General features: G+C 44.3%; 1 protein-coding gene across 8 annotated transcripts in view; it reads right to left on the bottom strand.

Annotated features, from left to right (window-relative positions):
* The window catches only part of svild (supervillin d), a 112,849-nt gene that overhangs the window by 11,063 nt on the left and 80,580 nt on the right, over positions 1 to 21,206 (bottom strand). For all 8 annotated transcript variants that reach the window (XM_021565408.3, XM_036946612.2, XM_090202403.1 and 5 more), the window contains 12 exons: positions 19,327 to 19,474; positions 19,045 to 19,128; positions 16,884 to 16,970; positions 16,246 to 16,429; positions 12,373 to 12,545; positions 10,350 to 10,505; positions 9,860 to 9,996; positions 5,772 to 5,919; positions 5,244 to 5,389; positions 4,987 to 5,162; positions 4,237 to 4,366; positions 3,375 to 3,687 (listed from right to left, as the gene is read on the bottom strand). In XM_021565408.3, coding sequence (XP_021421083.3) covers positions 3,375 to 3,687; positions 4,237 to 4,366; positions 4,987 to 5,162; positions 5,244 to 5,389; positions 5,772 to 5,919; positions 9,860 to 9,996; positions 10,350 to 10,505; positions 12,373 to 12,545; positions 16,246 to 16,429; positions 16,884 to 16,970; positions 19,045 to 19,128; positions 19,327 to 19,474 — 1,882 coding nt within the window. The remainder of the gene's footprint in view (positions 1 to 3,374; positions 3,688 to 4,236; positions 4,367 to 4,986; positions 5,163 to 5,243; positions 5,390 to 5,771; positions 5,920 to 9,859; positions 9,997 to 10,349; positions 10,506 to 12,372; positions 12,546 to 16,245; positions 16,430 to 16,883; positions 16,971 to 19,044; positions 19,129 to 19,326; positions 19,475 to 21,206) is intronic.

The raw sequence follows: 21,206 nt of genomic DNA, 5'->3' as shown, positions 1-21,206 counted from the left end.
TCAAACAGTTTTAGAAACTTCAGTGTTTTCTATCCAATACTACTAATAATATGCATATACTGTATTAGCACCTGGGATCGAGTAGGAGGCAGTTTACTCTGAGCACGCTTTTCATCCAAAAGTGAAAATGCTGCCCGCTATCCCAAAGAAGTTTTAAGGTAGAGAAGCGCTTTATTATGAACAGTTTTCTCCCCATCTTAGCTACTGTTGTATCAATATGTTTTGACCATGACACAGTTTACAATCCAGGGTTACTCCAAGCAGTTTAGTCACCTCAACTTGCTCAATTTCCACATGATTTATTACAAGATTTAGTTGAGGTTTAGGGTTTAGTGAATGATTTGTCCAAAATATAATGCTTATATTTAGGACAAACATTCCTTTCCACCCATTCTGTAACTATACAACTGTTGCTGTAGTAGCTTTTTTCCCTAAATATAATTGAATGAATAAGCTTTGGTGCTATCACTATCATTCTTTGTCATTTATCTTTGTTTCATTGTGTAGTTTCTTCCTCATTTAATTCAGTTTAGTCACATGATTTCTCAATTTGAGGTAAGTTTGCCAATCAGTTGTGCAGCCAGACTTATTTGCCATTCCTTTCGCCTCACCCCTCTCAACCATACCATTAAAAAAAAAAAAAAATCCTCATCAATCCACAGCGATTTAACAGTTTTTAAAGTAATTTTCTTAATGGGTACATGCTTATTAGTAACTGGCATAAGTCATTTCATAAATTTGTCAAGTGCTATGTCTGTTTACTCCTCATTACACACTCTTTACATGAACATAGGAATCACTACAAACCTTATTGTATGACTTCTTATACACTATATTAGGCCGAGCCTTTGACACTTTGGTTTTCCTAGATATGGCTATGATACTGTGATCACTACATCCAATTGATCTGGATACTGCTGTCAAGCACATTTCTGCAGCAGTAGTAAAGATGTGATCAATACATGTTGATGATTTCATTCCTGTGCTATTTGTAACTACCCCGGGAAGGTTGACTGATAACCTGGACCAGGTTGTTGGCACTGGTTACAGTTCGAAGCTTTTTCTTGAGTGGGCAGCTTGATGAAAGCCAGTCAATATTCAAATCACCCAAATAATAGACCTCCGGTGATATCACATACATTAGCAAGCATTTCACACGTTATCCAGATACTGACTGTTAGCCCTTGGTGGTCAATAGCAGCTTCCCATAAGAACGGGCTTTAGGTGAGGCAGATGAACCTGTAACCATATTAATTCAACAGTATTTAACATGAGATCCTCTATAATCTTTACAGGAATGTGGTTCTGAATATAAAAAGCAACACCTCCACCACTGGCATTTCTGTCTTTCCTATAAATGTTATAACCTTGCATTGCTACCACTGTAACAAAGGTATTGTCTAAGTGAGTTTCTGAGATAGTCAGAATATGAATGTCATCTGTTACTAGCAAGTTACTAATTTCATGAACCGTGTTTTCTTAAGCTGCATATGTTAATGTGGGCTATTTTGAGCACTATTCATGGATGTTTGTTTTCATTGGGAAGCTTTGCAGAACTAGACATTCTCATGTTATTTATGTTCGTGCAGGGTGAACTGCACACAGTAGACTTCCGACTAGGGCACAATGCAATGCCTCAGTGCTTACAGCATAAATTGGGTTCGATAGACATGATTGCTGCATACAATAGCTCTTGGATCAGCAGAGGCATTCGGGGCAGTTAGAGAGACATCAATTAGGTTACTTACATTATGTCTACCAATGTCCTTGGTATACTATACATTTGTTAAAGCATTATGTTGACTAAGGAACACAATGGTAGGGATTAACTGAGCTGAGCTTGGGTCATTGATTGATAAGTCATTGTCTCAACGCAGCCTTATAATGTTGTGAAAGGGTCCAGGAACCCAAATTATTTGGGTGGATCCCATCCTCTTCATAAAACGTGTTTTGTTTCCAAAAGGTATCAAAATTGCCAACATTAAGCTGCAAAAATCACATAGCCAGTTGTGAGGAGAAATAATCCTGTTCAATGCCACAATTCAGAGAGGACACCGGGCCGGATATGATGGGTATTTTATTAGTGTCAAGCAGAGAGTCAATCAACTCTGAAATCCAGTTGCACTTCGTAATGTCATTAAAATACAAATGGACTACGATATAATCAATGTCCATGTCCTGCCGTAGTACATTCGGGAGCAGATTAGTAATGTCATTTACTCATGCTCCGGCATAGGACATAGTTCCTGGTGCAAAAACAGTCACATTTCTTACCATGGAGCTGCCCAAAATCACGGCCGGCGAGAAGGACGAGGAAAGCCGTCCACTCCCACAATTCACAGGATGGCGCAGGCCTCTGACAGATGTAGAAGCCCAGCACAATCCAGAGCAAGGGCGGACACTCGCCGACGTCGAAATCGTAGGGGAAGGATAGGAGTCGGCACAGCGGCCGCAGACACAGGTACCCCCAGTGACTAAGATGCAAGGAAGATCAGGCTCCAGGGCCTCTCGCTGGGAGTGTAGGCAGCTTTGCGGCAGGCCGCTGTCTTCGGCTTCCACGGCTCGTGACACGTGACCATCATTGATTGCCATGCGCCCTCTTGCTTCAACTCAGCTATGAGATGGGGGAGGAGAAGTCGGAGATGGCTCCCCTGGCAAACGAACTCCGAGCAACTCCGGCCAGTCGGATATAACGACAAACGACAAGACGGAAATACATCCAACATGCGCAAGCGGTAAACATTCCACTCTGCGTTTCCCCCAGATTCTTACGTAGGCTGGCTACCTGCGTGATCAAGGAAGCCACCTCGAGCCTATAATCCTTGGAAAGCAAACGATTGCCGCATTGGAACTCTGAGTGATCCAGTTTGTCCCGAAACAAAGTAGTAGATACAGCTCCTACAGCGCTGGTTCATTTCCTTCTCCAGACAAAGAGGGCTCCATTGGAAAACTCATCTGGAACTAACTTCGTTAGCTGAATGGCTGACGTTAGCTATATTCAGCTCATGAGATATTATTCTTCAAGAACCAACGGGTACACATATATGGCAAAAACATCTGTATCTATCTATGTGTATTTAATCCTGGTAAAGCATTGATCAAAACCTTTGATGGGATCCAACTAATTGTTTTTGAAATATTCAAGATACGATACCAGTGAGCTGGAGTTTCTCAATAGTCTTTTCCTCCATGAGTCTGGAACTATGAACAACTACAGCGTGCAAAAATATCCCTCTTCTCAACAACCCGCTGTACTACTTCTACCCCCATAGAGATACAATACGTTACATCTAATAGCGTGACTCACCCACAGTGGCCCTTCACCCAGCACCTTAAGTAGATTTTTATGATGTTCGTATGACAACATTACTCACCCACAGTGGTGACCGAGTACTTCCAGCGGATCACGTAGGTGTCTCCTTCGTGCAGCTGGCCCAAGCTCGCCGCCACCAGCTCCTCCTCCTCAAACTCCCGGATATGCCAGGCGTCCACTGCCACTGTGGCGAGCTCCGCCTGGCGTCCGTCCTCCGTTCGGACCATCCCGTAGCCACGCTGAACGTCTACGCCCTCCAGGAGGCTATGTACGGGGCCACCCACATTGTCCAGCAGGGCCTTGGCGTCGCACGGTTTTAAGACGTCGGGCTTGGCCGCCTCAAGGGGCGAGCGGAGGGTAGAGTGCACAGGGCTCTGGAGGGGGAGAGAGAGAGAGGGGGGAAATGGGTATGAGAGAAGAGGAAATGGGTGTCTGTTTTTTCTTTCTTCTTTCCACAAAAGCAATGGGACCGTATACTGTATGACTAAGTATGTGATTATGCCTCATAACATGACGACCCAATGTGACAAAAGGGCCTGAAAAGGGTGCATTCTATTAATCTATTATTTTTAATACTGTAATGAGGTTAAAAAATAATAATGTCATTGCATCCCCATACCAGAACGCTTTTCATTTGCTACACAGACATTCTTCTCCCTGTCTCCTCATCTGCACTGATCTGAAAAGAACTGACGAGGTGAAAGACAGCCTAACGATGAGCATGCACCATATTGCTTTCACCCGTCTTTGCCAATCTATTTTTTTCTCTCTGGGGTTTAGGCTCGGTTTCTGTGTAAGCACTATGTGACAACTGCTGATGTAAAGAGGACTTCATAACTATTATGTTTTTGATTGAGGACAGCTGTTTAAGCAATTGAGATAAAGCCCATGGCCACCCCCCCCCCCTAGATCCATTTCCATACCTTGGCCTCATCCATGGCAGACTCCTCTTTCCTCTCGGCCCAGTCCAGGAACTTCTCTCTGAACAGAGCCGTCTCGTTGTGCTCCGACAGACGGCCGAACAGAGCCCAGCTGGGACGTCCCTCACCCTGCCTACACACAAAACACATACAGATACACACAAACATTGAGAAAACGACACCAACAAAAACACTCTCTCACAGTGCGGTGCATCTAAAGTAGTGATGGGGTGGAAGAAAATGGATACAAATACATAACTCAATATTATTTGATGATATTACAACGAAACTTTGACATGTCTCTCTGTAGCAGACAAGAGCAACATGTATGGAATATCGAATCGCAACACATATAAAATCCTGAATAGCAATAGATATTGGCACCTAAGTATTGTGATAATATTGTATCATCGTTAGGCCCCTGGCAATTCCCAGCCCTAATCTAAAGTGTCTTCGCCCCATCAACACTGACTTCCAACATTTGCAAATACTTATCACTGCTAAACAGATGCTAGACACATGCTGCCATACTCTAGTGTAGACAGTCCTTTGCCTCTGCATATTCGTGGTAGTGGCACTCAGTTCAAATGAGAGCACTGGTCCTTCAAACACTAGCCCTTCAAGCAACTCCAAACGTTTTTGTGGCTGGCATGACCCGGCAAAGACCTTTTGAATTTTCCTGTGGTCATCAAAAACTGAGCGATGTGATTGGACAGTGTGTATAAAAGGGCAGGCTAAGAGCTTGCAACTCACTCAGGGACATCAGTATTGGTTGAACAGGCGTCCAGGGGGTTGACCCTGCAGCTGCTGTAGTCGTAAGAACCGCTCCACAGCTGCCTCCCTAATTGGACAGCCACCTTTCTGTCACCAAGGGGGACGTCCTTCCCCGTCCAAACGTACACCTCACTGCCAAAGTCAAACACTAACACCTAGAGCGAGAGGGAATCAGGAAAGTCCGACACACACACACACACATACAAACGCACACACACTTTCACACACAGGTATACCTCTTTAGAGTTGAGCAGGGTGACACTGGGGATGGAGGCCCAGGCCTCTTTGTGGGGCACCAGTTTGCCCTCCTGCAGCCCGTAGACCCCATTAGAGTCTAACACACCACTTTCATACAGCTCATCCTCCTCCGGCTCCCCTGCACCTGCACACAAATGGACATGGAAATGGACATAAGTGTGTGTGTGTGTTGAGAGGGGGAGGTGGTATTTTGGGTGTTGGAAGGTGGTGTGTGTGATGAGGTGTATTAGATATGGTCATCTAATGTGTGTTTGTGTGTGGTCTGTGTTCAAGTGTGCACCTGGGATATGTTTACGACCTGGTCCACCGTGTGTGTGTGTGTACAAGAATGTGTTTATGCGAGTACGCACATTTATTTATTGTGTAAGTGTACACTGTGTGTATGTGTGTGTGTGAGAGAGAGAGACTGTGTGTGTGCACATCTACTGGTGTGTGTGTGTGTGTACAATTTATGAGCACACTGTATGTGTGTGTATATGTGTGCATGCAAACAAGCACGTATGTACCTCTGTAGTCGGTCTTGCCCCCCAGTAGGTCCCAGAACTCCTTAGCCCATTTGTTGTCAGTGTTGATGCCCTCCTCCAGCACAGTCACCTGGGAGGCCTTACAACCAAGGTCCCTCTTAGCCTGCACGAACGATGCCATCTCTGAGGCCTAGGGATACAGGACAGGCCAAAGAGCTTAGACCATGGTCGTATTCATTCGGGCAAGTGACATAAAACTTTTTTTCAATTCATTATTTGTATTTCGCCGAACTTCCTGACGTGACTGAAACGGATTACTTTCGGATAAACAGAAGTCTCTGGGGGATTAGGATTTCTGGATGGGGAAGGAGAGAGGCTAGTGTGGAGCTGAACAGTAACACATTTCAGACTGAATGTTGACATTGTATCACATGGTGGCCACAGAGCAAATACGTACAACTGTTGAAACATTCGACTTCAACTGATCTACTTAACTCTAGAACTGGCAGCCATGTAATACTGAATGCATCCAAATGGAACCTTCGGTTTCTATGTGCACCGGTGCCTCTTTTGACATTACTTTTAAACTCTAAGCAGTAGCTCTAGGCTAGAACTCATCCAACATTCTCTAGAACCTTGGCATGTTGGCAACCAAGGCCCCCCCCCCCCCCCCCAAAGAGACATTCTACTCGGAAACAGAGCAGAACTAGCTGTGAAACGACATTACTCTTTAAATATTTATCCTAAAAACCTAAGACTTCAGCTGAATTTTGATTCTTGATGGATCACCATTACAATCATGGAAAAGTAATGCCTTCAGAGGAGTGTAGCGCCCTCCGGGCGGTGGAAAGACTGCTATGTGAAGGGGGAAATTCTTTCCCTCAGGAAATGCAGCGTGAGAAGGTAGAGAGCTGCTCCTCTTCCTCCCCATCCTCCTTCTCCCAGGATGGTGTCTCTGTCCTCGTCACCTGCTACTGTTGCCACCAGAAGCAGAACTGGGACCTCCAGGCTCCACCAGGACATACCGCAGTTCCTCCCAACTGAGGAGCAGCAGCAGTGTGGAGAGGGTGAAGTCAACTCCACAGTTGAGCTGCTGGTCTACCAGGTCAAAGTACACCGGCGACTGAAACAGGCTAGTCCCCGCCGACACCACTGTGAGGCCCAGGGTGGAGAACAAGTCTCCCACATCTCCACCTGGACCATGGTCACCAGGCTGAGGGCCCCTGTTTAATGACAAGGGCGATGACCAGGTGATGCAGCTGCTCTAGATTTAGCACTCCCAGGCCCAGCCATGTTCTTCACCAAACTGTACAACTCTTCTCTCATGGCCGAGGTATGTCACGTCACCATATTATACAGCTGTATTGTTAGAGAGCCACCCTGAAACAATTTTACATTTGATAGAGTTAAGGGTCTGATTTCTCTCTCTCATCAGAAGAGGATGAGGAAGAGCAGGAGGAGAACCTGCGGAAGCTCAAGGAGCCCTTGGAGAACAGGTTTGTCCAAACCACTGCTCCCAGACTTCCGTCCCATACCCGTCACCTCTCGTCACCAGAGAGGAGCCCCACTGGCAGGTCTGAGGCTAAGGAGGAGCTCCTAATGATCCACGGTCACTGCGTCCCAGTGTACCAGCAGATCTACCACTCGGTGGTGGACTCCATGCTGGCCACCGCCTCTGTCCATTCCCCACGCTACAGCCTGAACCAGCAAATGTGGGAGGCGCTCTGGTGCCCCACCTTCACCAGCACCCAGCTGGTAGACGGACGGGTGGGGTTGGAGGAGACGTTGAGCGTGAGACGCTACGCTCCCCAGATAGACGTGGACATCAGCTCGGAACCAGAGCGTCAGCGGTCTCAGAGGAAGAGGGCCAGGCACTGAACTGAACAACTGCTTTTACTCTTTTAAAATAGAATTCAGATATTTTTTACACATTGCCATTTTCAAAATAAATATTTTTAAACTATACTATTTTGGGCTGGTCTTCCTTACCATCATATTTAGACAATAAAATGCAGATATTTAAAATATATATATTTTTTAAAACAAACAGTTCATAAAGTATAACAGTTCCTTATCATCTGTTCATTTGAGAACATGTTGAGAGGTCGGACAGTGTTAGACAGGTCGGACAGTGTTAGACAGGTCGGACAGTGTTAGACAGGTCGGACAGTGTTAGACAGGTCGGACAGTGTTAGACAGGTCGGACAGTGTTAGACAGGTCGGACAGTGTTAGACAGGTCGGACAGTGTTAGACAGGTCGGACAGTGTTAGACAGGTCGGACAGTGTTAGACAGGTCGGACAGTGTTAGACAGGTCGGACAGTGTTAGACAGGTCGGACAGTGTTGGACAGGTCGGACAGTGTTAGTGAATGATAGTCCTGTATAATAGAGTGTTGAGAGTGATGGATGGAAAGGTGGAAGGAATGTAATGGGAGAGTGCTCTGCCCATGTCCCTGTGAGTAGATCTGAAAGGATCAGATAACAGTAGACCCGTTCCAGGAGAATGTCGTGGTGAGTACATCCTGTTTGAAGTACACTAGACCAACATAGCTACAGTGGTGTAGCAGGCGTCAAAGCTGAGTGCTGAAAAACCCTGGTAGTACATGAGTGAAATTAGGGCTATGGTTCTCATTTGAATTTCCTAGATTTTTCGGGCTAAGGATCAGTCCAACATGTTCACCTAAAACATTGTTTTTGTGTTTAATTATAGACAGAGGCTGTGGTTCCAAAGGTACCCCCCCCATTCTGGCCCTGTCACGAAACACAGAGCAAAAAATAAATACTGAATCTTCCCCAGAGCCAAACAGCTGTACCACGTTCCGCACGCGTGTTTCTTTACCTCAGCTTGACGCACAGTTTTGCCGTCATCCTCCCTTCACATTTCTCACTGTCAATTGTGAATGAAAAGTCATGTTTTACAATGAACCATCAATGCCAATCATCTGATCTCAATCAGTTTAATGAGAATATGCATTTAGATCTTCTTGCGTTACGTACAGTGTTGTTTCGAAGTACAGTGTTTTGAATTATGTACAGTGACTGAATTTTTGAGCAGATGGAGTTAAACTGAAGCATACCTGTGTGTTGTTTCAATCAAAACACATTTTGCCTAGTGGCGCATGCTGTTGAGTTTCCGCCTAGAAGGCCAGTATCCCGGAGTCGCATCTTCACTGTTGACGTTGAAACTGGTGTTTTGTGGGAGTAGTACACAGCGTTGTACAAGATCTTCAGTTTCATGGTAATTTCTCACATGGAATAGCCTTCATTTCTCAGAACAAGAATATAATGAGTTTCAGAAGAAAGTACTTACAGTGTTTCTGACCATTTTGAGCCTGTAAACGAACACAAAATTGCTGATGCTCCAGATACTCAACTAGTCTAAAAAGGCTTTTTGGACAGTTTTATTTCTTCTTAAACAGCACAACAGTGTGCTAACATAATTGCAAAATGTTTTTCTAATGATCAATTAGCAATTTTAAATGATAAACTTGGAATAGCTAACACAACGTGCCATTGGAACACAGGAGTGCTGGTTGCTGATAATGCCATACGATGAAGCGTGATTCATCACTCCAGAGAACGCGTTTCCACTGTTCCAGAGTCCAATGGCGGCAAACTTTACACCACTCCAGCCGACGCTTGGCATTGCGCGTGGTGATCTTAGGCTTGTGTGTGACTGCTCAGTTCTTGTGCTGACGTTGTTTCCAGAGGCAGTTTGGAACTCTGTAGTGAGTGTTTCAACCGAGGACAGACGATTTTTTAGCGCTGCACGCTTCAGCACTCGGCGGTCTCGTTGTCTGAGCTTGTGTGGCCTACCACTTCCTGGCTGAGCCGTTGTCACTCCAAGACATTTCCACTTCAGCACTTACAGTTGACTAGGGCAGTTCTAACAGGGCAGAAATTTGACCAACTAACTAGTTGGAAAGGTGGCATTTTATGACAGTGCCACGTTGAAAGTCACTGAGCTCTTCGTTAGGGCCATTCTACTGCTAATGTTCGTCTATAGAGATTGCATGGCTGTGTGCTCGATTTTATACGCCTGTCAGCAACAGGTGTGGCTGGAATAGCCGAATCCACTAGTTTGAAGCTGATGTCCACATACTTTTGTAAATATAGTGCATGTCTAGTACCTTGGCTTTCTCGATGACGTTGGCGAACTCTCCGCTCCACATGAAGCAGTGTTTGGGGGTGATGAGCAGGAAGCAGTCGCCGCTGTTCAGGGAATGGGCAGCGGGCTCCACCAGACGCACCTGCACGTGCCTCCGACCTGCAGACCACACCCAGACAGACCCCCTTTAGAAACCAGACAGTCACTTACTCCAACCAGTCATTCCTATGCTTATGGAAGTTTAGTTAAGGAACAATCCGGAAAGAATTTCCAAAAAATATATGCTACTGTACACTCCCTGGAGATGAAGTGGATGGGTGAAGCAAAGTTTGAAATCTGTGCCACTGTTGTATTGTTCAAGAGTACTGGTAATGAACAAAAAAATGTGCCAAATGTATTTACAATGAAGAATCATTGTAAATAAAACGTAGTGCACTATACAGAGAATATGGTGCAATTTCTGAACAGAAAAAGGGCGTTCCTGACCTCGTAACCTTTGCCCTCTGACTGACCTTTGATGCGGATGAGCATGAGCTTGTTGAAGGGCAGCGTGCTGTTGTTGGTCACCACCTCAGTGGACTTGGTGCTGCGCAGGTTGACCTTGCGGAAGTTCTCCTTGCTAGCCAGGCCGGCCAGAGCTGCGTCTGCCAGGTTGGAATGCTTGGCCACTGTGGATGACAAGAGACAAAATGGAGGTTAGTAGGCCATTATTGTACTCGGGCCAATGTGGACTTGAGCTGAAACGGGGGTGGGTAGCAATCCAAAATTAAGGTTAGCAGCGACTCATCGACACCCCCACCCACAGCCTCTAATCCTCTGACTCCATGGGGGACCATGCATTCAGCTATGTCACCCTCACTCTCTGGAACTCTCTCCCCCCCCGTATAACTGCGAATCTGACTCCGTTCAATCCTTCAAGTCCAGTCTCAAAACCCACTTTTGAGTAATAGTATTTACTAGTATGGGGTCCAAACAGGAAACAAAACAAATAAAATACATCATGTAATATAGATAATACTCTATTATCTCCTCCCTCTGCCTCACACTTCAGAAACAGGAGATGGCTCCTGGACTATGAGCCCCTACACAATACAGTGCAAATTACAATACAAAATATATAAAAATGTCTGTCTCTTCACAGTCCCGGTTGCCCGTAAGGTGTTCTTTTAATTTGGTTTTATTGCTAGCTTGAGTTACCTGGGGGTTCAGAAAGTTCCATGTAGTCATGGCTCTATTTAATACAGTGCATTTCCCAGCCTCTGTTCTGGACCTGGGGACTGTGACGAGACCACTGATAGCATATCTTGGGTTGTACCGATGAGTGTCCGAACTGTGTGTCAAATGCTTGGACAGACAGTTTGGTACCTTAAACAACAAGCATTCAGCCTATAGCATTTTATTCTTTGTCTTGCCCTCTTGTCTTTTTATCATGTAGGCAATGTCATGTAAACTGTTGGTCCCATGTTTCCTGAGCTGAAATAAAAGATCTCAGAAATGTGCTATCCCAGGCCCACCCATGGCTGCGCCCCTGCCCAGTCATGTGAAATCATTGGATTAGGTCCTCATTTATTAATTTCAAATGTCTATGAACTTTAACGAAGTGTAAAAAAAATAAAAATAATCTTGCACGTTGCGTTTATATTTTTGTTAAGTATATTTTATTCAGCTAAGTTCAATTATATTATTCTTACTATAAAATCTGATAAAACAAAATAATGGCAGGGGACTTATAATCAATCATGTCAGCTAAATGAACAAGGCTACAGCCTATGTCATGGGGAGCGTAGCCAGATAACATAGGCCAATAGTAGGCAAACTCATCCTGTTCTTCAGATCATGTTTCTCTAGACCGGACTAAAATAAATAATGGATTTATTGTGATGGTGTATATTCAATTATTTTCCTCCTGCATAAGGTAAATGCAGACTGTGATCAAGAACAATGTAGTGACAGAATATTAGAAAATAGAATAGCACTTCCTTAGCCACCTGGGGATTCACCTTTTAGAAAACGATCCATTTACAACTTGTTAAACGGATAGTTATCTTTGAAATCTGCGTTGCATGGGCCTCCTGCGTGATGCAGCGGTCTAAGGCACTACATCACAGTGCATGAGGCGTCACTGGTTCGATCCCAGGCTGTGACGCATCCGGCCGTGACCGGGAGACCCATGAGGCGGCACGCAATTGGCCCAGCGTCGTCCGGGTTCGGGGATGGTTTGGCCGGCCGGGATGTCCTTATCCCATCGCGCTCTAGCGACTCCTGTGGCGGTCCGGGCACATGCATACTAACTTCGGTCTCCAGTTGTACGGCATTTCCTCCGACACATTGGTGCGGCTGGCTTCCGGGTTAAGCGAGCTGTGTGCCAAGCAGCAAGGTTCTCCATCTTCGCCTCTCCTGAGTTCGCACGGGAGTTGCAGCGATGAGACAAGACTAACTACCAACTGGATATCACAAATTTGGGGGGAAAAAGGGGTTAAAAAGAAAATAAATAAACCCCCTTGCATTACAGAACACATTATAGGGATGGCTTACTCCTCTCCACTTGGATCCTCTTGGTTTCCACGGTAGCTATATTGAGTCTCTGTTCCGTGTAGACCTGGCGGATGTCGTTGCGGGCCGCCAGGGCACGGAGGGGGTTGCGTGAGCCCTGGTTATTCCGAGTAGGACGCACAGCACGCTTGTGCTCCGTCACTGCCGACGTCAACCTAGAATCATACGCAGAAGACGGGGAGGTTAGAAGGAGAGATGTACACCATGAGATCATTTACAAATGCAAAAGGTAATTTAAAAACAAAAAAACTGTGTTAAGTGAGAATAGGCATTGGTCTGAAGCCGAAAAATAAAGGACATTCACATGAACACCACAATGCTGATTCCACCCATGCTCTTCCAAGGTTTTCCAGCACATAGCTCTGACCTGCTACAGTAGCTATGTTGGTATAGTACTTCAAACTGTGTGTAGGCAGGTTGACTTTGACAGACTATGTCTGGAAGCATTCATTCCAAAATGATTTTGTTCATACACTCAGTAGTGATTGCACATTTATTTATCTTACTTGGTGAAAATATAATAGTCTAAAACAGTTGATTTGTTGAAAACAGACTCAAAAACAGACTCAATTGATCAAGTAGAAAGCATTTCCTTTTCTTTTGACTGTACGCTGCTGGCTGGCTGTGCTGCAGCCTGATCTCATAGCATTTCGTATGATTATGTACAGTACTACTCAAAAGCTTGGTAACACCTACTCATTCAAGGGTTTTTCTTTATTTTAGTATTTTCTACCTTGTAGAATTATAGTGAAGACATCCAAACTATGAAATGTAGCAAAATTTGAAGCAAAAATTGGATAAAAGTAGAGACTCAGAGCTACAAAATGGCACATCATACACTACAGTTCAGGAACAACGGGAAAGTAATTTTGCTTTGAAAGTTGATAAACTTGTAAACTCACTGAGAAAATGGCCTTTGAATATTTTGCTACTACTATTGGAGAGCCCTTCTTTGTCTACACCCATTCAGCATCATTCACACCCTCTTAAGCTTTAGCCCCACCCATCTCTTTAAGGGTTGATCCGAATGTACTAACAGCAGCAGTCAAGCACCCAAGCTAACTTGCTAGCTACTTCCAGTCATCTACTGTGAGTGAAAGAGAACAGCTCACTGAACATTACTCTCCCTAGCAGAGCTGGTTAGGCTGTTATGTTATCCAGAGTGTGCTGTCAGATTGTCCGTTCCAAATTCAGAGCATCCACCGGAAGCTCTGACCGATGAGTTTACCGACACCGGCCATATCAACGGGTGTTAAGTGTTTGAAAATGAATCAGTTATTCTGCCCTCTCTGGCACACTCAGTGCTCTGAAATCGGAGTAGATGGCCAGACTGAATTTAGGAACGCACCCGAAATGGTTACTTGCATAGTGGAGTCTTTTGATAAGACTAGTAGCAACTCATGACGTTACTACCCTTCATGAATCTGCAGGTAGCTAACCAACCAGGTTCAATGTTAGCTAGCTAACATTAGGCTATAGCTAGCCAAGCATATGGCTCTTTCTGTCAAAATTAGAAACATGTCATATCCGAAAATGTAGCTAGCTAGACTATCTTAACCGCATACATCATTCATGGTTGGAGGCGTCCCCTGTCGGATGCCATGGTTGTCCGGGTGTTTTCTCCATCTCCTTAGCTATCATACTTGAATTCCACTGGATTTCAGAATATGTTCGCATTGTCTATAAATGCTACAAAAAGGTAGCACATTGTTGTTTCTTATGTGCATGTGAGAGCGATAAATTATACATTTTATAAAAACTGTTGCACCTACAAATTTAGTAAATCCGCCATTTGAAAAAAAAAGACCGAAAGTCACTTTATGGACGCTATAGTCTCGTTTTAATCCGACGTCTAGAATTTGAGCTAGGTAGGCGCAATAAATAGTTTAAAAAATAAATTCCTAACAACCCAGTTCTTGGTAACGGCTGGACGGCTCATGACGAGTTGCAGGGAGCATGTTGTGTACCTCCAAGTTGATTTACAAATTTTCATCAAGATTGGTGTCATATTGGCTTAGATATGATGGTGGGGATTTTTTTAATTTAACATTGAGCTTCAATCAATGCCTATCGCCCCCACAAGGATCAAGTTAACTGGTACAGTACATCTCATAAAGTACATTGGTATGGAAAATTCTGTATAGTCATGCTCGTACAGTAGGAATTAATAAAGAAGAGCAATTTGCCTAAATGAATATGGGGAAAAAGACAACTAAAAACTACTATCTATACTTTTTTAAATGATAAAACAGTGTTTCCAAATATCACCTCAAGTACCAACTACTCTAGTAGATAAGCAAACTCAACTGATCAAATTGACCAGTGGAATCCCCTGACTTATTCTCCCACTGCGAACTAAACTCAGCAAAAAAAGAAACGTCCTCTCACTGTCAACTGCGTTTATTTTAAGCAAACTTAACATGTGTAAATATTTGTATGAACGTAAAAAGATTCAACAACTGAGACAAACTGAACAAGTTCAACAGACATGTAACTAACCGAAATTGAAGAATGTGTTCCTGAACAAAGGGGGGGGGGGGGGGTCAAGATCAAAAGTAACAGTCAATACAGCTGGTGGCCACACCAGATACTAAGTACTGCAGTGCATCCTCTCCTCATGCACTGCACCAGGTTTGCCTCGTTCTTGCTGTGAGATGTTACCCCACTCTTCCACAGGATCTAACAGGTCCCAGACGTGCTCAATAGGATCCGGGCTCTTCGCTGGCTATGGCAGAACACTGACATTCCGGTCTTGCAGGAAATCCTGCACAGAACGAGCAGTATGGCTGGTGGCATTGTCATGCTGGAGGGTCATGTCAGGATGAGCCTGCAGGAAGGGTACCACTTGAGGGAGGAGGATGTCTTCTCTGTAATCCACAGCGTTGAGATTGCCTGCAATGACAACAAGCTCAGTCCGATGATGCTGTGACACACCGCCCCAGACCATGATGGATCCTCCACCTCCAAATCGATCCTGCTCCAGAGTACAGGCCTCGGTGTAACGCTCATTCCTTCGACAATAAACGCAAATCCGACCATCACCCCTGGTGAGACAAAACCGCGACTCGTCAGTGAAGAGCACGTTTTGCCAGTCCTGTCTGGTCCAGCGTCGGTGGGTTTGTGCCCATAGGAGACATTGTTGCCGGTGATGTCTGGTGAGAACCTGCCTTACGATAGGCCGACAAGCCCTCAGTCCAGCCTCTCTCAAACCTATTGCGGATAGTCTGAGCACTGATGGAGGGATTGTGCATTCCTAGTGTAACTCAGGGAGTTGTTGTTGCCATCCTGTACCTGTCCCGCAGGTGTGATGTTCAGATGTACCGATCCTGTGCAGGTGTTGTTACACTTGGTCTGCCACTGCAAGGACAATCAGCTGTCCGTCCGGTCTCCCTGTAGCACTGTCTTAGGCGTCTCACAATACGGACATTGCAATTTATTGCCCTGGCCACATATACAGTCCCCATGCCTCCTTGCAGCATGCAACACGATGATGATCAGGGACCCTGGGCATCTTTCTTTTGGTGTTTTTTTTAGAGTCAGTAGAAAGGCCTCTTTAGTGTCCTAAGTTTTCATAATTGTGACCTTAATTGCCTACCGTCTGTAAGCTGTTAATGTCATAATGACCGTTCCACAGGTGCGCATGTTCATTAATTGTTTATGGTTCATTGAACAAGCATGGGAAACACTGTTTAAACCCTTGACCATTGAAGACCTGTTAAGTTAAATTTTTCTGAATTATCTTTGAAAGACAGGGTTCTGAAAAAGAGACGTTTCCTTTTCTGCTGAGTTTATATTCAACAGGACCGATTCCAATACAGTTTGTAGATTGCTCCATTGACACAGACTGAACCGTACTTTGGCGTGTCGGCTTGAAGGTCGCTGAATTCCTCCTCGGTCAGTGCAGTAACTACAGCGCCTCGGGCGGTGGGCGACACAGGCTTGTAAAAGCGGCCAAACGTCTCCTCATCATCCAGGGTCATGACCTCCTTCTCCGTCTCGGCAGTCACCTCGATGGTGGAAGTCCGGCTGTGCCCCAGCCCTGCCAAGAAACAGAAAGCAGGAAGTAGGAAATGAGAACTTTCAGGATTCAACCAGTTTGACTGAACTCTTACTACTGTAGATCAAAAGGCCACCACTGTCTAGTTTTCTACGAAACCCCATGTGTAGGACTACCCATTATCGCGCTATAGCCCTGCAAGCCAATGTGTCAGAGAACTATCAACGTCGAGAAACTCAACAAGCGATTCCAGTTACTTTCTGTAACTCTTGAGTGAGAGGAAGATTCAGACAGAAGTCAATTGGAGAGAGAAACGTTCTTATTTATTGGCAATTGCGTGTTGAGTCTGTCGATTTTCAAGCTTCTATGGCACAAAGGGTGTCATGACAAAAAGTGTGCCTACGGAGAAACCTGATAGTGGCTTTATTTTTAAAAGATGTCATAACAAAAAGTGTGGCCACGGTGAAACCTAATAGTGTCAGTGTGTGGGATTTACCTTTACTGTGGAGCTTGTCCAGGAAGGACTCTAGCTTGTCCAGCCTCTTGTCCCCTTCCACCTTGACACCAGTCGGAGTGGAGATTTCTTCTCAGCAAAAGAGATGACGACATATAGGCGGCCATTTTGACAACAGGTCACTTGATGTATGGTTAGTTTCCTGAGTTTAGAATTCTTGGAAAATAGCACTTGTATAGCACTTTTTACAAATACAGTGCCTTGCGAAAGTATTCGGCCCCCTTGAACTTTGCGACCTTTTGCCACATTTCAGGCTTCAAACATAAAGATATAAAACTGCATTTTTTTGTGAAGAATCAACAACAAGTGGGACACAATCATGAAGTGGAACGACATTTATTGGATATTTCAAACTTTTTTAACAAATCAAAAACTGAAAAATTGGGCGTGCAAAATTATTCAGCCCCCTTAAGTTAATACTTTATAGCGCCACCTTTGGCTGCGATTACAGCTGTAAGTCGCTTGGGGTATGTCTCTATCAGTTTTGCACATTGAGAGACTGAAATTTTTCCCATTCCTCCTTGAAAAACAGCTCGAGCTCAGTGAGGTTGGATGGAGAGCATTTGTGAACAGCAGTTTTCAGTTCTTTCCACAGATTCTCGATTGGATTCAGGTCTGGACTTTGACTTGGCCATTCTAACACCTGGATGTGTTTATTTTTGAACCATTCCATTGTAGATTTTGCTTTATGTTTTGGATCATTGTCTTGTTGGAAGACAAATCTCCGTCCCAGTCTCAGGTCTTTTGCAGACTCCATCAGGTTTTCTTCCAGAATGGTCCTGTATTTGGCTCCATCCATCTTCCCATCAATTTTAACCATCTTCCCTGTCCCTGCTGAAGAAAAGCAGGCTCAAACCATGATGCTGCCACCACCATGTTTGACAGTGGGGATGGTGTGTTCAGCTGTGTTGCTTTAACGCCAAACATAACATTTTGCATTGTTGCCAAAAAGTTCAATTTTGGTTTCATCTGACCAGAGCACCTTCTTCCACATGTTTGGTGTGTCTCCCAGGTGGCTTGTGGCAAACTTTAAACTACACTTTTTATGGATATCTTTAAGAAATGGCTTTCTTCTTGCCACTCTTCCATAAAGGCCAGATTTGTGCAATATACGACTGATTGTTGTCCTATGGACAGAGTCTCCCACCTCAGCTGTAGATCTCTGCAGTTCATTCAGAGTGATCATGGGCCTCTTGGCTGCATCTCTGATCAGTCTTCTCCTTGTATGAGCTGAAAGTTTAGAGGGACGGCCAGGTCTTGGTAGATTTGCAGTGGTCTGATACTCCTTCCATTTCAATATTATCGCTTGCACAGTGCTCCTTGGGATGTTTAAAGCTTTGGAAATCTTTTTGTATCCAAATCCGGCTTTAAACTTCTTCACAACAGTATTTCGGACCTGCCTGGTGTGTTCCTTGTTCTTCATGATGCTCTCTGCGCTTTTAACGGACCTCTGAGACTATCACAGTGCAGGTGCATTTATACGGAGACTTGATTACACACAGGTGGATTGTATTTCTCATCATTAGTAATTTAGGTCAACATTGGATCATTCAGAGATCCTCACTGAACTTCTGGAGAGAGTTTTCTGCATTGAAAGTAAAGGGGCTGAATAATTTTGCACGCCCAAATTTTCAGTTTTTGATTTGTTAAAAAAGTTTTAAATATCCAATAAATGTCGTTCCACTTCATGATTGTGTCCCAATTGTTGTTGATTCTTCACAAAAAAATACAGTTTTATATCTTTATGTTTGAAGCCTGAAATGTGGCAAAAGGTCGCAAAGTTCAAGGGGGCCGAATACTTTCGCAAGGCACTGTACATGTCATGGGGCAACTAACTATGGACCTAAACCCCAAATAGCAAGCAGAGGCTTAAATGGATAGTGTAAGATTTTGGCAATTAAGCCCTTAAGCATGCTATGCTTCTAGTCGACTTCCAGTCATTGCGCTAACGCTAGATAGCATAGGCACGAGAAACTAATACGAGTTCATCGGACTCTGGGTAGGTAGAAAAGGGGCTTAATTGCCAAAATGTCACACTATCCCTTAAGTGCCACCAAACAATCTGACTGAAAATGTCAAAATGTTTAGACTACTAGTCTGATTATACAGTCCATCTAATCATCAAAAGGAGAACATAGTATACCTTCATGTGGCTTGACTGGCGTGGCGCTGGACTTCTTAATGTGGGAAATGGGAGACTCCTCTTTACTAGTCTCGGACACAAGACCTGATGGGAAAGAACACTGGGGTCATACTGACGTCAAAGTGGACTTGTGCAATTTATATGAAGTGTGAGTATATAAATATAGGATTTCCAAGCTGCATTTACTAAGCCCACTTCACATGCAATAGGATTAGCCCATATAAAAACAGCATGCGTGTGTGGAACGATAAGTGTGGTAAAAGGGGGGTGTCTGACGCAGACCTCTCTTGGCCATGCGCCCGGCCACGGTGAACTGGGTGGAGTCGTTGGCGGCGCCCCGCCCCCTGCTCTTCCATGCCTCCTCCTTCTCCTGTAGGATCTTCATCCTGTCCGCCAGGGACATCTTGGTCTCCACGTCCGCACTGGACTTCTGATGGGGGAAAGGAGAGAAAGGAGAAAGGGATGGAGAGGGGGAGACGGGTTAGAAAGAGGCAAATGAATGAGTAGCACATGGGGATGTGTGAAACCTATTCCTCAGCCTGAAGTGTCCCAACTTGTGTCAGCAAAAAGCTAGCTTTTCGGCGTGGCGCAGACTGGTAAGACGATTCAGGAAGACGGTCACGTGTGCTGGTAATGCAGGGGTCCCGAGTTCGCGACAGGTACGGGCCAAATCGGGAGGAAGTGGCACTCGCTAAACAAGCAGCGTGACGTCCTTTACAAATGCATGTGTTGACAGGTCGTACATAGAATTTTGGGAGAATATTGGGCTACTTCTACAGCTGAATGTTGGAGACAAAGAGTGTGGGAGAGAGATGCAGAGAGAGCAAGAGCGAGTCAGACACACAGAGAGTGGAACAGAGCACAAACACATATTGGAACATTTCCCAAACTACATTGGTCTTCAGGAAACTTATGAGCTACACTACCAACAGAGAACCCCACTTCCCCCCTCGGAAGCAAAACAAATGTATACTCATGAATTTTGCTTCATTGCCATTGCTGTTTCTGCACCTAAATTTCATCATTAAAATGAATTACTGTGGAATTTACCAGGCACAAGTCCCACGAGCTGTTGCACAGTAATTCATGATATTAAATATCCGTGATGCATTTTATGGCCTTGGCTTGATTTCCAATGGCTGAGTACAGTACAATGGTGTGTGTGTGTGTGTGTGTGTGTGTGTGTGTGAGCTGTGAGACAAAATAACAAAACCCCTTTCGGGAGACTGCATGGTTTCAAAAATGGCAATTGTTATCCACTCATTAGAAAATAACGATGTGATAATATTTAATCTCGCTAATTTACTCTGGTGAAAGTTAAAACGCTAATTGTGAAAATTGTGAAACGTAAAACAGGCTACAAATGATTGAATGAATGTCGAGGGAATGTTGCCTAGCGCCACGCGGAGAATGGAATCAATCATATGTTAAACATACATACAGTAGATCAAAAGGACTCCTCCTAGAACCACCTGGCCTGTCAAAGTCTGCATTAGTTTTTGTTCAGCTGAAAACTAGGAAGCAACTAAGCCTGCTGACTCACTGATACATTCAACAATAGAGTACCAACCTAAACACACAGGGCTGGCATCCCAGATTAAGCCTAATCCTGGACTAAAAAGCATTTTCAATGGAGATTTCCCATTTGAGCATGTTGTTTAGTCCAGTACAAGCTAAATGTGTCCAGAAAACTGGAGTAAGGTAGATATGTGATGTATCGGTCCCAATCTAGATTGAGAAAGTTGATATTATATAGAAATATACCAAGATATATAGACATTGAATTAGTCAAAAGGAAACGAATTACGAGAAATATAAACAGAATGACTAATACTGTTCAGCTTTACCTGACAACTAAAATGTCTATATGGAGACATAAAAGAGATAAGGTATCAGGCCCCAAAGCTCCATATTAAATCACATCCCCACACTTGACACACCCACACCTGAACATATTTGAAAGTCTTGGGTCAAAACATGGATAGGCATTTTGAAGGAAAGGTTTGGTTGATTCAAAAACATTTTTTTATAAAAGATTGCCATTTCCATTAATTACTTTAGAGAAGAAAAATGACCGTCATGGATATTACAGGGCCTTGAAGATTTCTTGATGAAAATCTATCATAACACATTTGTTGTCATTTGGGATGTTTTTAAAAATG

This window comes from Oncorhynchus mykiss, chromosome 16, assembly GCF_057628025.1.
Source record: "Oncorhynchus mykiss isolate SJ-2025 chromosome 16, ASM5762802v1, whole genome shotgun sequence".
In the NCBI taxonomy this organism is placed as follows: domain Eukaryota; kingdom Metazoa; phylum Chordata; class Actinopteri; order Salmoniformes; family Salmonidae; genus Oncorhynchus; species Oncorhynchus mykiss.
Note: the sequence above shows the minus strand (reverse complement) of the source record. Positions and strands in the feature narration are given on the sequence as shown.